This window comes from Betta splendens, chromosome 15, assembly GCF_900634795.4.
Source record: "Betta splendens chromosome 15, fBetSpl5.4, whole genome shotgun sequence".
Taxonomy (NCBI): Eukaryota; Metazoa; Chordata; class Actinopteri; order Anabantiformes; family Osphronemidae; genus Betta; species Betta splendens.
In genome coordinates, this window is record NC_040895.2 from 13,265,362 (window position 1) to 13,281,207 (window position 15,846).

At 45.9% G+C, this 15,846-nt stretch overlaps 1 protein-coding gene across 2 annotated transcripts in view; it reads left to right on the plus strand.

Annotated features, from left to right (window-relative positions):
• The first annotated feature begins 3,516 nt into the window (after nt 1–3,516).
• Nucleotides 3,517–15,846, plus strand: part of sorcs3b (sortilin related VPS10 domain containing receptor 3b) — a 34,458-nt gene continuing 22,128 nt past the window's right edge. The window contains exon 1 of one of the 2 annotated variants that reach the window (XM_041073940.2): nt 3,517–4,598. In XM_041073940.2, coding sequence (XP_040929874.1) covers nt 3,918–4,598 — 681 coding nt within the window. In that variant the 5' untranslated portion in view covers nt 3,517–3,917. The remainder of the gene's footprint in view (nt 4,599–15,846) is intronic. The other variant, XM_029174891.3, reaches the window with a different exon arrangement.

Here is a 15,846-nt window from a genome sequence, read left to right on the forward strand (position 1 = left end):
TACCTTCCTTTAAAGCAAGTGCTGCGAGTGCCAAGACACAACCACTGGAGCATTAATCACGCTCAGCTGCTACTAGCAGATTTATAGCGTCTAGTAAAGGAACAAATGAGCAATTCATTCTGTGAAAATACCTCAAATACGAAGAATTGTTTCAAAAAGATGGAATTGTGGAGAGCAGGTAACTAGGCTTTTGGCAGGATTCAGACTATGAGGACTATATTCAGCCTTCAAGGTTTTATTTTTCACACCAACGGGAACCTACCCACCTACTCAGCGCTAATGCTAGCTAGCATCCAGAAGCGCCGCGCACCGTGCGCGTTGTCGCCCTGCGCTTCGGATCGTTGTGTTGCTGCGGAGCCGCTTGTCCTTGAGCTTCAGCCTCGGGCCGACGACCCGACGTCCTCCCTCAGGATTCTGTGGTGAGAAGCAGAGTCCACGTTTCCGCCATGACGCCAAGTCACCCTGAACATGAAGCTGCAGTATTCCCAGCACGCCACGCCTCAGTGTGTAAAGAATGATACTGCTGTTTTAGGTCATTAGTCAACAGAACATTGTGCAAGGGTTATTCTGTGTGTTATTCTAGGTTTTTCCACTCCTTTCTCCCACACATGCTAATTCCACCAGATACTGGAGCCGTGACATCTGTCATTGGATGGAGGGAGCGATACCTGCAGTCCAGCGGACCTGTTTGATTTCCTGTTGTGCTCTCGTTGCCACTTTGCACGGTTCACTCCAGATCCGAGGCTTCCAACCCGGTAAACAGCGTCTCTCGCTGTGGAGCCGCGTCCCAAAGCCTTGGAGGCGCTGCAGCCTCGCACGCCCCGGTGCAGTTCGGCAGCTCGGCCCTGGCAGCCGTTCGTGAATAAAGGTGATCGGAGCTTCTGGTCAATAACATGTCACAGATATGTTTGAAATTGCGCGTCCAAACGAGTGCGACGGGCCGAAACGCCCCGTCCTCAGGTAACAACTGACACCACCGCCGAGCGACTGCAGCCGTGTGAGAGACGAGCCGTAGCGGAGGGACATTAAAAATTGCATTGAAGCCTTGACAAGCTCATCACTGTGTTCATCATGTGCGCGGGTGAGAATAAAGACATCAAAGAAATAACAGTAATACAGCGATTCACCAATGTGAAGCGTTGTGACAGCAGCAGTTTACCGCTGTGGCAAACTGTCCTAAACCGCTCCTCCCACTGTGATTTTAAAACGTCTCTCCTTCATCTAGACGACGAAGCCGCTACAAAATAAGTGTTTTGCCGTCCGCAGTGAAAGGAAGTTTCCGCTTTTAATGGCGCGGCTGCAGCAGCGAGAGCGGCGCGCACCTTGCTGTTCGTCTCCTTGCCGCGATTGCGAGCTGTCTGGGTGATGGCCATTACGCCTCCTGCAGCCGCCGGTGCGTCCGCTCCACCGGGATCAGTGAAGTGTTGGAACTAACAAGCTCGGGATGCAGACAGCAGATGCACAAATGGGATTTTGTCCTGAAAGCTTCAGAGGGTGCTCCCGGGCTTCGGGGCGGCGGGGAGGAGGGGGGGGGGGGGGGGGGGGGGGGGGGGGGGGGGTGCTGTTTGCAGGGGGGACGGCCCTGAGTGAGATGATTACATCTGATGATCTTAATGATCCACCGTCCACCGGGGAGGGGAGCACACGCCGTACTGTAAAGCCCAACACACACCTCTTCCCCTCCCGGTTTCGTTGTTTTGTTCTTCTTCTCTTTCACTGGCTCCGATTCATACAGACGCCCAGATATTCTCCACAGGAAAGTATGCAAAATTCCCTGTCATGGTTGAAGCGCACACAGAATGTGGGACAGACTCACGCTCACATTCAAAGTCTCCCCCTAGATATTTCCCCACATGTAAACGCCCCCCCCCCCCTTTTTTTGTAACGCACATGAACTCGCAGATACACACAAACGTGCCGCAATCCGCCCGGGCCAAGGTTAGAGCCGATTAAAAGATGTGTCGTGGATGGAGGAGGCTCCTTCTTCCTCCTCGGCCTGTCACATCGCGTTTGGGAACAACCCACTTCATTTTAGCAGCATAATGGGTAAACAGAGTGTGATCAGTCCAATTACCCCCTCATTGCAGGGGCGTTCTGGCGGGAATGGCCTGTGGAGAGAGTGAGCTGTCTGGCGCACGGCAGCACCTGCTGCCCGGAGCCCTCACTTGTATGAATCTCGATCTGTTTGTACAGCCGTGCCAAAAAAAAAAAAAAAAAGGGGGGGGGGGGGTCGCGAGGAGGACGCCACCACCGGCCAGGCTGCTGATTGCTGTTTTCAGCGCGCGCGCCGGATCACAAGGTGCTGTTCTCAGCAATGAACTCGTGTCAGCGTCGGCCCTTCCGGAGCGCCGTTGTTCCGGTAACGGCGGCGGCGGCGGCGGCGGGTCCTCCTGTTCCCGCCGCTACGCTGCGTTTTACGGCTCAGCAGACGCGCTGCCGCTCCACAGCCGAGGGTTCATCCACGGAGTCCTGAATATGAATTGTGAAAAATGTGTGCGATGCGGTTCACCTGTTCCTCAGATGGTGCGTTCACTGTCAAATGGAGAGTAGGACGGGACAGCTGCGCAGTGATGGCTCCCGCTACACTTCGGTGTGAGTCGTAAATAACACTTATTTGACGTGTTCATTGTGAGTTTTGGAGCCCGGTGCCGAGTCCCTTTGCTTCTTTGAGAGGCTTAACCTGCACAGGCAGCAGTCACCGGCCTCTCTTTATCTCCCAGTACTTCCGGACTCTCCCTCCTCTATGCGAGGATGGATGCGCGTGCGTCCTTTGTCTTGCTCTTGTGATGTGAAGACGTGCTCGTCGACCTTGAAGAAGATGTAAATCCTCTTCTTGGCGGTCCCCCCTTCGGCAGCCGTCTGTCAGCTGATCCAAACATGTGCTTTATCATCATGTTCGGCTCTCCAAACACACAGTCTTTATTAAAGCCAAGAGTGACACACAGCGCAATTGTAAAATAGATTTGTCAGCAGGAAACAGACAGAATTCATTTGGTTCCACTAATTGAAACTAATACATTTCAAACAGCACATTGATTCGGGGGAAACACAAAAGTTCAAATGGACACCGTGAAAGATGAAGACAGAGTTGTTGTTCACTTGTCACCTGTGTGGCTCCGCAAGTCATGAAGATGACAGAACTCCTGCTGGCACGGCTTCAAAGCTCCCGGGTCCCGGGGCCTGTGTGCGGCACGAGGCCCGAGGCGCACAGTGTAAGCGGCCCAATTAAACCACGTGTCTTCGCCTGGCAGAGAACCCGTCGCCCCGCAGATCCGCACGTCGCAAACGACACCAGCATCTCGGCTGGATCTTGATCAGGAAGTCCAACCGCTTCTCCCCAGTCAGCTGTGCGCGCGCGCGCGTGCACGCAGTTGACAGGTAAATCTGATGGTGACTGATGCAGGTAAATGCCCCCCTCCCCTCCGGTCCCCTCCCTCCACCTCCCGACGCTCCAAAGGCGAAAACGTTTCACAACGCTGTTCCGTAGAGCACAAATTACTTTTGCTGTCAACTGATCCAGCGCTGTTCCGGTTAAGTTTTATCTGCGCGCGCAAATAGATTCCACTGAATACAAAAAAAAACTTCACGGTGACACGCGAGAAAAAAAACGTACGTGCATTTTTAAAAAAAAATCGATTTCGGATGATTACTGCATTTTAAACCGGTTTCAATTTGCTAAACATCCTCATAAACAATGGGCTCAAACCATTCCCGCAGAACCTCCGTCTGCGGCGCGTTCGCCTGATGCGCAGCGCCTCCCCAACTGAACTGGTCCCTCACTTTGACAAATTCCTGGACGTGAGCGGGTCTGCCGAACGTTTCCCTCTTCGCTATGATGGTACCTTGAATATTTTAGGAGTTGGGTAGCTCTGCCGAACCTTTTCATCGCCACCAGGCTGCCAGACTGGAAGAATACAATGGGACTGTGGACGTTTTGGAGTTTTTTTCCTGTGGCGTTCGTGCTGCTTTTTCCCGTTCACCCCAAGTTTGTGGCTCAAGCGGAAATAAGTTCTCCCAGAACAAACGACCGATTTTATCGGCTGGATGTGGCGCCGTTGGAATCATGTCTAACACCGCAGTCAAAGAAAGAGCTTGTGACATTCAGCGTTCCTTCTTTTGAAACGGAACCGGTGGCTGAGTCGAAACCGGACGAAGAAAAGCAACTGGGCAGCGAGACAGAGAATGGATTTGGAGACGATGCGCACGCTGGCGTCAAAGCGGCACCAAACTACCCGAACCGTTCGAAAACACCTGTTCAAAAGTACAGAAACCTATCGGAGGATCCCCGAGGACGCCCTACTTCGAACAGAATGTCCGATCCCGCAATTCCTATAATAAAAAAAGAGGTCAAAAGGAGCGTGGAAACAACATACAGCGAGAATTTGGATAGCGGAGAACTAGAAACGCAGAGGGAGAGGTTTGTGGAGACCGTCCAGGGTGGTTCCAGCTCCAGAGCCGAGTACCGGCGCGCCACGGAGGACGCCAGGGGGTCCGACCCGAAGCAAAGTGAACCTCACCTGGACGCGTCCACTTTTGCGTTGTCGGGCGACTCTGCGCACAACCAGGCGATGGTGCACTGGTCCGGACACAACAGCAGCGTGAGTTACAGTTTCGCATAAACACCCGTCTCCGAATCGCAGATGTTCACACACCACGGGAATGCCCCGCAGATGCTTGGGATTTGTATGTATGAAATGCAAATATTGAACATCTTTTAATACATTTGCATGAATCTGTCTCATCTTTACGCACAGCGGTTCCACCGTGCGCGACGGGACTTGGTCCTCACTAATTATCAGTTTTGGTGTTTACCGGTCGTAAATAAATAAAGTAAAAACACCATTTCTCTTATCTTGAAGTTGAGAATGCGATTTCTGCTCCGCGTTCTTATATTAAGCCTTTTTGCGCATTACGCGCCTGTTGGTGTGGAAGTCTGATCGCCGTGGATGAATACTTACGCAATCCCTCCTTTGTTTTCAAACTAGAATAGAATAATTCATTAAATGAAGTGCCATCTCCGGCAGAAACAGTATTTAAATCCGCAGGTAAATGTCTGTGTCTCTGTTGTGAGGGAAGGTTACAAACATTTTGGCAGCAAACACATAAATTATTTATGAAATAATCAACTAATGTCTCCCAGGAAGGTGCAGTAGCTACAATTAAAAAGCTTTGTGTCCGACCGGCCCCTAATGTGATGCTGATGAGACACAGTCTGACCTTTTAGCAAATGAACCATGCCGTTGTCAATGACATTTGACCTGAGCACGGTTGATAGTCATTTAATTGCCTGGATGAATGAACTATTGCGTGTTTGTTGGCCCCTCAAAACTGAAAAATGGCAACGTGCACAATTTAAACGGGTCCATTAAAAGACATTGCAGAGCCCCCCCCCCCTTAATCCCAGACACACGTGCCACCGCTGCACACTTTGTGGTTGTTTTACTGTCACAATGACTAAACCGTGAAGATTTTATCTCTGCTTTTACATATCCAGCATCGTGTAGATTTTGCCCCGGCATTAATCAGTCTCAAAGATCTTATAAACAGCTGAGTACAAAGGGAAGGTGGAACCCTGCCTTATTACATCAGGTAATTCAGAGCACCTCGGTTTTCTGGGGAAGAAGGCGTGCAGCAGCCAGATTAATCTGGGACCACATCTGATGATGTTTGTGTCCCAGAAACACGGGCTCCTCACACGCTGCTCACAGAATGCACGTTTTACATCGGACGGGAACAAGTCGAGCTCCCATTGTTTCTTTCTTGCCCCGGTTGGTTCTACGCGGCAGACTGCTAATAAACAGGAAATGCACCGGAGAAAATGTGCTGTGTTTGGTTTGTAGCGTCTCCAGCAGTGATGGCCTTTGGTACCGCAGGACACTGTCCACTGGATCATCACTGATGGGCTTGTCACTGCAGCCAGTCAACACTTGAGATTTATAAAGTCTGAGCCGCTGTCTGTGGTCCCCAACGTACAACTGAGCTGCAGAGTTTAAATTGATGGCATTTTATGACTAGATGTTAGAGCTCAGGCTATATTAGATGTAAATGACTGATAATAAATCCAATCTAAAAGGGACATTTGAAGGAAAATTACTTCATTCCTGTGGTCTAGGGTAGTTCTATCAAATATTCACTTCAAGACTTTGCCTGTGATCTGGCCAAGATGTAAAATCCCATAGGGGGCGAAATGAGAAAGATGAAGAAGGTGATGGTGAAAGTGCTAGCAGGGGATCTTCAGAGTTCAGATTTGATAAAGAATTTCATCATATAAAACCTCAAATCTGTCCAAAAATCAGTCTTCCAACTATTATTCGATTTCTGTGATTGTCTAAAAGATCAAAGCCCGGAGTCATAGCTCTCTGGTCTCCGACTTTAAGAGAGATAACATTGATTGGACTCGACCATGGGAATAAAACATATACTGCACAAATTCCCTTTTAAATTCAATTTGACTACATGTTGTATCGACTGAGAGCGCCTCTCGTTCCTTAAATCGGTCCTGAATGTGGATGCGGTTGGAGATGCGAAGATCCCGGATTTGTGTGTGCGCCATGTGGACAAAAATAGAAAATAAACTAATTAAAAATACAAGTAAATACGCTTGGCTTAGGATATCCTGTGTGGCAAATCAATATTTCAGTCTTTTGCCTCACATGGGTGTTCAAGCTGTGATATGACTATGTTGGTAATCTTTTAAACAGCTATTGCAGCACATCCTGCACTCAAGGGATGCAGAGACCCCCCCCCCCACCTCCTCCCCCTCTCCCCGCCTCCCTTCTTACCCCCCTAGAAGGCAAAAGTCTTAGTGTGTGAGCCAGCTGGTGATCAGGGAGCTATTGGCAGGCGAATGATTTTAGGCTCCTGATTGACCAGTTCTGCAAGCTCCTCGCAGACAGCTGACCGAACCAGGTCCACGCCGACGCCGAGGACAGTTAATGAGCGTCTTTATTGACATCGCATCCCCCGAGCCTCTGCCGCAGGAATGATAATCTAGACATACCGCGAGAATGAGCGCTTGGCCGTCCTCTCTGGCCTGCTTTGAGAGACTTGAAGAGCTGGACGTGGCGGAGGCCGGCTATTCCCTCCATGCCGCGGAGCAAATCTCTTTGTTTTCTTCGTGTTTCATCTGAGGTGGCAACAGTCAAACCAATCTGTCAGCTCTATAACATTTTCTCTTTTCGCTGTGACTGACTGGGAGTGAGACAAGCCTCCTGGGCCGCGTTGTCCGCATGCTTAATCAGAACGAGGCAGTTATTGTTGCACATAATCTCATTGGTATAAATAGACAATAAAAAAAGGAAATGGCTCGGCCCTGGGGGGCACCTGTGTTTAAAACCGGTTCATTAGACAGACAGTCATTCCATTTAGCATGCCGGAGCTGGTTGCATAAAAACCCCTTGATCCATGAAATCAAATGGAATGAAATCCCAATTCACAGAGGTGTTTGGCCAGGGTTTGGGGGATGTTACAGGATGATGAAAAGTGCATTAAAAAGTTGTCACTGTTATGTTCACATGCAAAAAAAAAAAAAAGGAAACGCCACAGCGTAGGTTTGTTAATTCATCATTTCAAGTTCTGCGGCTTTTTAACAATTGTCAGATAAAATCTGATAAAGTTCACACGATGCTTAGTCAAAGAGGCGGATGTGCGACCTTGTAAAACCTTTCATTCGGGCGCTTTTCATCTGCGTCCGTCCCTCCACTTGCCAACCAGGGGGATTTTGATCCATACTATGTTTAAAGGTTTCACGTTTTATGACTCCAGAACAAATTGTTTCCCTCTCGTGAGACGTTTTGGGTGAGAACATTATGTACATTTTTAATATCAGCTGACGCTTTTCTGGACTTTTTTGTATCCAAGTATTAAAACACCATCTAAATTAATGGGTGTTCATTTAAGTCTTTAAACTTTAGCAGCAAGACACTACAACACGTTTTCTTTTTTTTTCACCAGCGATTGTTGAACCCTCGCTTGCTGTAGCATACACGTGTTCATTAATCAGTGCTTGATTGTGACATGCTGATAGAAACTAGCAGCCCGTTTGCTAAGAAGCTAAAACCGTCCTCGTTGAATCTTTTCCCCGATATTATTATTATTATTCCTCCAATGACATGCATGTGTGCCCTTTTTTCCCCATGAATCATTTGAGCTCGGCGACCATAATGCATCACATCAGCACAGGCTCTCAGCACTTGCACAATGTACTTTTTGCCTCACAAAGTGCATTTTAAGCAGCAAACAAAGTCCAGTCTTCAGTTGCCTTTTGGAGAACGCTGTCACTGTCTGATGCGTCCTACCTCCCCACCCGTCGCTCTCTCTCTCTTTTAACACACTCATTTGGATTCAGTTTTAATCAAAGTGATAAAGCAAGTGCAGAATCATATTTGACAGGTTTGCATGTGATTAATTATTTTAATAACTGCCGCAGTGTGATAGACACATTATACACTATATCTGTGATTAGGTTATGAAAACAAATTTATGCATTTTTTGATTGGGTAACATCATAAAACCAAAATTCAAATTGAGAGATGGCTTCCTCACTAATCATCACGGACGGGAGAATTTTTTACATCTAAAGGTCACGACTGATCGTTATTTAGTGTCGTCACTATTAATGTCACATGTGGTTACATTACACTGTCTGGGCCCGGAAACAGCTGAGCAGCTGGTATTAAGTTTAAAGACGACGGGTTTGTTCAGGTGGCAGTCACTTTAAATAATGGTTTTATTTGGCAGTTTATATTGACAGGCGTGTATTAGTCACACGGAGGGAAATGGGTTTTTCCATCCAGGAAAGTACAAGAGACCCACCCAGAGCGCCATAAACAGCCTGTGCAATCAATGGCAATGATGGAAAAGGTGCCCACCAACAGAAAAGTCACTCAGTGTGGGAGCTAATTCTTTAAATTGACTGGATGCTTTTGATTTGTAAAAATTAAAAAAAAAATGTTTAGCTGGGGTGAAAATCTGAAGGGAGCAAATAGATATAGATCCACAGTGGGAGAAATTATGACAAAATCTATGCAGGGGTCAGATTTGAGAGCCGCCACCGATCATTCACGGCAGTTAATCACTGTATTGGAGCGAGTCTGAACTACCATCAGTGAGAACATCGCAAGACACAAAACTATTTAGGCAACTGCCAATTGAATTTCATATAATGTTTAATTGTTTTCTAGCTTTATAACTGCCCCCATTCTCCCACGCTGGAGCCAGCAGATTTCAATTTCTCATTTCGTGCACGACTTTGTGAACAGCACAGTCTAAACAGCCATCTTTGCGTTTTAGAAGCCGCTCATGCGTGTTTGCTCTTTATGTTTGCTGTGTCATTGGAATTCTCGCGCAGGTATTTAACGGAGCACCTAAGTGGACGCGTTTGGTTGCATTTCCTCTCTCTCTAACCTGGAGATGCCATTTCTGAAAGCTTCCATGGTTCCCTGCCCCCCCACCCCTGTACACCAGCAAATTAAAGTGAGCGTAACAAATGCAAATCAGTCAATATTTGGAATTAACATAGTGGTAGTCCACATTTAATGTCAAGATTAAACACCATCAGATTCAAATGTTTAAAATAAACAAATAGCTGCAAATGTCACGTTACTCAAAGCTCAGTTTAAAGGTCATCTGCAGCAAGTACTGTATGTTTGTCACTGAACATGAATGAACATGGAGCTAGACATTAAATATTGGCAAAATTATCAATACATTGCAGCATAAGGTAAAAACAGGTTGTCTTTTACGTGGTTGAAGTCATCGCCAGGTTTCACATGACATCACATGTACATTCATGAGTTTGTCACTTAAGTAAACAGATGTAGGATTTGAATCATTTGCAGACGAGTCGTAATGAACTGAAACCATATTGGATTTATCGCTCACCCATTAAACTCTGTCACTCATAATACCTAGAGAGAAGCGCAGGCAATCGACTGTATCCGCATCTTTAATTATCGCAGGAAGTCCAAAATACATTTGAGTTGACTGTTGGGCTGGAAAGCCGCCCAGTCTGGAGATCCTGGCAGCCTTCAGCTTCAAAACCTTCCTGTGACTTCATATTGCTACAAAAACGAACTGTTTAGTTTCCCGAAGAAGACGCTTCAAGTGAAAATGATCCTGGCACCGCTTGTGTTTCCCTCTATGCGAAATTGGCAAAACAAATAAGTAGTGTTAAAAACATAATTTCTAATCGGAATGTTAACTAAACCTTGACGAGCAGCCAGACTGTGGAGCCGCACATTATGAAAAATGCAGGGAGGGAACAGGGGAAACACAAAACATGGCTATGTGGGACACATTTAGCTCATGATCTGAGGCTCACAGCACATTTGGCAGTGAACTGGGTCATTTTAGGTGGAGGGTTTCTCTCTTCCAAAATCTCTATTTGGACCCACTACCGCCTTTGGCTCCAGCTCAGACCTCCCCCAAAGCAGGAGCTGAAGCCATTAGGAGCCAAAGCTGTGAAGGAGCAGAGACGGGAAGGAATGTCTGAATGGCGCTACGCTGCTCAAACCTTTAAAATGCAAACGAGTCTTCAAATGATCAGAAGCCTGTTCAGTTTCCACAGATTTTACAAGATCATATTTCATGCTGGTGGGTTTCCAGTCAGTTTTAGTCTGAGGCTTTGTGAAAGAAGAAGGATTGCACACACATAAAGAACAAATGTAGTCATGCTACTGTACCTCCAACCTCCTCACAATAAATATGATTAAACAAGAGTGGCACAGAACAAAAAAACCCTGTAAGAATGAAATGCTAATGTGGTATTTTTGGCTCTCCACACCACTTACAATGCATCCAATTAATTTGAAATTGCACGGGATGTGGCTAAAAGTTTGTCAAATGGATCACAACATTTAAATGACTTCTAAAATTGCCATCAAATTTGTCCTTGAACGCTATATTTCTTGATTTCCACCTTTTTGTTCGAACCACGGTGCATTAACCACCGGAGTCGTCGTCAAAACAGAAGGAAAATATGGACAAGGAGCGGTTTATATTTCTCTACCTAGTCCATTAAACATATTTCACCAACTTTTTACCCCAAGCTTTTTTAAAGGAAATGAAGCAGACCCATCACAGTGTTATTTTCCCACTAATGGCCAACAGCAGTTTATTGTGCATTGTTGTAAGCAGCAGGGAAACATAACATGGCCACAAACTCCTCGCACAATAGAGCTGTATTTAATGTGAAACCCTTTTATATACTGCCCATTTCATTAATTTTCCCCCATAATGGACTAAATTGATTGCAGAAACCTCTCAGGCTCAAAGCATCAGGGCCATGTGAGCAAAACCTCTGGAGTCAGGAGGACCGGCAAACATACGCGCAGCCGACTAATGCACAAAGGACATTTTGCTTGGGTTCACTCGATGAAAGCAGCATCCCCCAGCGTATGTTTTCACCCACCAAAGTACAATCAATCAATTTTGTCCACAGATAAGACGAGGACAGGGTAAGACCTCGCTTCGACCGCGCCATCCCTCTTAAAAGACGTTTGTCTTTTTTGCTAAGTGCTGCGCTTTAAAGACGTCCTCAAAGAGCCACAATCAGCCATGTTGTGTTTTTATCCCTCCACCCACTTGCGGTGCATCTTGATTTTGCCCTCGCTGCCGTCGAGCCTTAAAGAAATTTATGCAAATTTGTCGACAATTCTTTATTTCTTTTCTCTGCAGGTGTTTGCATCAGATAATTCCTAATGGATGCATGAATATATTAATGCTTAATCATAAAAACAGAAGTTAGGGTTTGTCTACAGCGCTGGATCACTCGAGTTTGGAGCTCATTTGACTTTCGACGTTTGCCCTGGAAGCTTGGTTTTGCGGTTGTGATTCCCATTTAAATCAATAAAGGCCAGTAAACGACTCCTTGTTCCTGGCTCATCATTGTTTTGCTTCACAGCACAAGAAATGAAAAGTGATGACCTACGACAGGCCCGAAGTGCTCCCAGTGTGAGCTGGAGGTCCTGGACATTAATTAGATAGTTGATTTAAGGAAATCTGGGTTGTTACAGTACAGTGTATTACTCCATTGGCTCGTGGATGCTCTTGGCTTCCATCCTCCCTCCTTTAATGAAGCTGAGAATGTAATGAGCCTAACAACAAATAAAAGGGGTTTTATTTTTGTGTCCTTGGGATTGCATCTGCGTACTGAAATTCAGTGAAGCGAGGTGAACAATGGTCCCGGCTCACTCTGCGCGCATTGATATGCCAGCTTTCTGGGTTTGATAATGGCCTGGATGCGTTCAGGGAGCCCCGTGCGTCTACATTATTTGGTAGATGCGGCTCTTTTAGCTGTGACTGTTTTCAACCTGGACACTTTTCCAAACCAGCTCCTCTGCTGCTTACTGAAAGCAGATGAGCTTAACCATAACCAGCTTCTGCTGCAGGTAAATTATTTATGCTTCAAAGTTTACTTTTTATTGTTCAAGAATTTCATCATACATCAGTCTTTTCATGATTGACTACAGATGCCCTGTTATGTCCCAGAGTCTGTTTTTATTCTGTTTTGATCTAAACTTTTGTTGATTTCATTTTTATTATATTTAACAGCTAAAAACTATTTGTAGGTCAGGTTTTAATAAATGTATCAGATGATACTTTACTGTGGATGATGGACAATGGTAACACAGACGCCATTGTAAGTTAAAGGAGTCCGTGGGAGTTTCAAGTTTCTTTAAATTAGACTGTACAATTGTCTCTAATAAAGTGGCCATTAAGCAAATATTGTATGCGTTTCTCTCCAGAACACATGATTCTTTAGTTGAAAAAAAACGACTTAAACTATAGTTTATGAGCTCCATAAAACCTCAAATTCTATGAGATCAAATATAATTCAATCACCTGATTTACTCTTTAAACTGAAGTGACAGCAGTGGCATAATAAAAACGAATGAGCGTCTTATTTTTAACAAAATACCTTAATTAGTGTCGCCACAATTCTGCAAATTGTCAGACAGTTTGATATTGTGGTTAGAGGACACAAGTAGACGAGTTGTTCCCAGGAGACGCCTTACTCTCTGTCGATGTGCTTACTTTTCACTGCACATTTACATATATACATACATATAAAAGTGTATTCATGAGAATGTAAATGTGCATCGCTTCAGCCTGAACTTTTCGGGGCGGTGGTAAAGGTGAACGAAGCAGACGTGTCAATGCTTCTCTGAGTGCCGAGCGTTAGCAGTGTTATTACAAAGAGCCTTACATCATTCACTGTTATCAACTTTGGGGGTCCCTTGGAAATTAATTTAAATCCTGCAGTTGTCCCCTCTGGTAAGGTTCAAACACAGAGGCTGATCTACTTGAAAGTGGCTGCATTTTTCGCATTTCTAAAGATGGTTCCTCCTTCCTGCGCTGTGTTACTCTTGAGCGGAGGAGACACAACAATCTGGAGGTGTGATGTTGGGAGGACGGCTCCCTTTTTTCCCTTGACTAGCCAATTAGACGGAAATAATATTTGAGGGGTGCCGTCTTAATGATGCGTGACTGGAGGCTGAATAAGCAACAGGTTTTATTTGAAGTGTGTGTTTTAGTGTTAGAAGAGCCACAAAACCGCTCTTTCTAAACTGTGTGCTTCGTTGTATTAATAGCCATATAGCGTTACAGTGCAGCACACAGATGATTCATAGCTAAATTGCGAGTGGTGTAGAAAATCCTCTGCCCACCGACACAACGTTGAAATGCCTCTCACGTCCCACTGAAGCACTTTAAAAATCTGAACATTTCTCTTTAAAAAAAAAAAAAAAAAAAAAAAACCAATTGATGTGAAATTGTTGAAGATTTGATTTGGTCAAACGGCACGTGCCTGTGAATGCAGCACACGCGTCCGCTGCACGCTCCAGCGCCGGTGCAAGCGGAGCGTGTGAAGCCGGAGCGTGGATGAGACATTTACGTGGAGCCGACGCACGATATCGCGATGGCATTATGGCTGGAACACCTTGTGTTGCCATGGAGGCTGTCTGTCCAAACCGAGTCTGGCATTTATTTTTATTTTTAATTGTCTTCGCACGGGCTACCTGAGGAGGCCATTTTAAAAGAGATGAAAAAACAGAGAGATTCAAATGTTGAAACGGGAAAAGGCAGAGTAAAGGGAGCGCAAAGGAGTGAAAGAAAGCAAATGTTGGGATAAAAGGATGACTAAACCACACTCCTCGGAGGGTGAGAGCCAATCTGAAAAATGATTGGTTGACTTTCCCGGGGCAACGCTCTCTTTGCTCACATCAATAAAACATAAACATGAATAAATGCACTGCTCTCGGCCTTCCAGGGTCCTTACTTAATTTCATGTAGGCCTGTGCAGCTGAGCAATGATATGCATGGAGAATTGTATTTACCTAGAAGGCTGAGAATAATTCTGGGAGCCATTTTGTGTTTGTTTGTTCCCGGTGTTTACTTAAATGCAAGGCTGCGCCACGAAGCCTTGAGACGCGGCCTCGTTGGTCCGGTTCTCACTCGTCCCGCCGGTGTCGGCGCCGTGAAGGCTCCTCATCGACTCGCAGCCCATCGATACCGCACCGCCTCAAATGATGGACTCTTGATGTATCCACTTAGGGACAAATCATCCAAATAGTCATCTGCCTCACTAGTCTGTTGGTCCCCGAGGTGGATCTCCACTGACCCAATTCAGCGGGTCAGCTTTTCTTAATGAGCCGACCACACAAACATGTTGACAACAGTCAAGACAGAGATCCTAACGACAATTACTGTACAGCTCAGGCGCCCGGGGGCCTTTTAATATTAGCGCCCTCTATTTGGGTGTATTTTTAGACATTGTTTTAGATCCTTATCTGGAGTCGTGAGCAGGTGATTAAATTGCAAAACGGCGCGAATGATTGAAACCCGTAAAAGTGTGCGCGTCTCGTCTTTGTTCACTCAATTAAATTTGCCGTGCTGGATATTCAAATGGCTCGGGCCGAGAACGAGCCGCTCCTCGCTTGACGTTGATGAAATCAATTCCAGATTCAATTTACCTCGTGGTATTTATAATGGCCGGTGACACAGAGTCATTGTTATTAGCGGGAAAAAGAACCGAGACAAACGATCAACAGTTTGCCTGAGTTTTTCTTTTTTTCTTTTTTCCGTTCGTATCTATTTTTCAAAGCAGGCAATTAGGCCCAACATCACAGTCATTTAACTAAGTCTGTTCTCCAAATTGATTCAGACTCCAGCGTTGGACCTCGCAGACATGGTGCATTTAGTTATGCAAATGCTTATCTCTCTGTGTGATTGGTTAATTAACCTGTAATGCAGATAGTCCCAGCCATGCACAGTGGTCGTTTGATGGCTAAATTGTGGGTCAATTAGGTTTTTAACATTTTCAAAGCAGACTCAGAGGCACGTCTTTGTCCCTGCAAGTCTTGTGTGGTTTTTCTCAGTTTAATGACTCGTTCCGCGGGTCCCTTGAGGTTAATGTGTTTAAACTCACAGTAATTGAGCTTTCGACCTAAGCCTTTCAGGCTTTTTAAAGAATTCGTCATATTATGCCACGTTTCTGCTCTCCGATTGTTATTATCCGCCGCTCCTTCTCCCCCTCCTCACCCCCTGCACCCCCCCCGTTCTGTGCTGAGTTATGAGCATCCCCATGGGAAGTCATTTATAATGCCATTGGAGTGATAATAATGCGTTTGCACACCATTTCACTCTGCCCTCTGCGCCTTCGCGAGCTTTTTATGGGGCACATTTTTGTTTTCCCAGAAACACATTGTCCAACTGTCTTCTGTGAACATGCAAAAGCATTTAGCCCGAGCTGGAGCTGGACCTCATCCAGCGAGCGAAAGCAATGACATAACACTGCCCTCCATCAACATCTTCCTTTAAAATGCGTTGCTGCCTAAACTGCTTCCC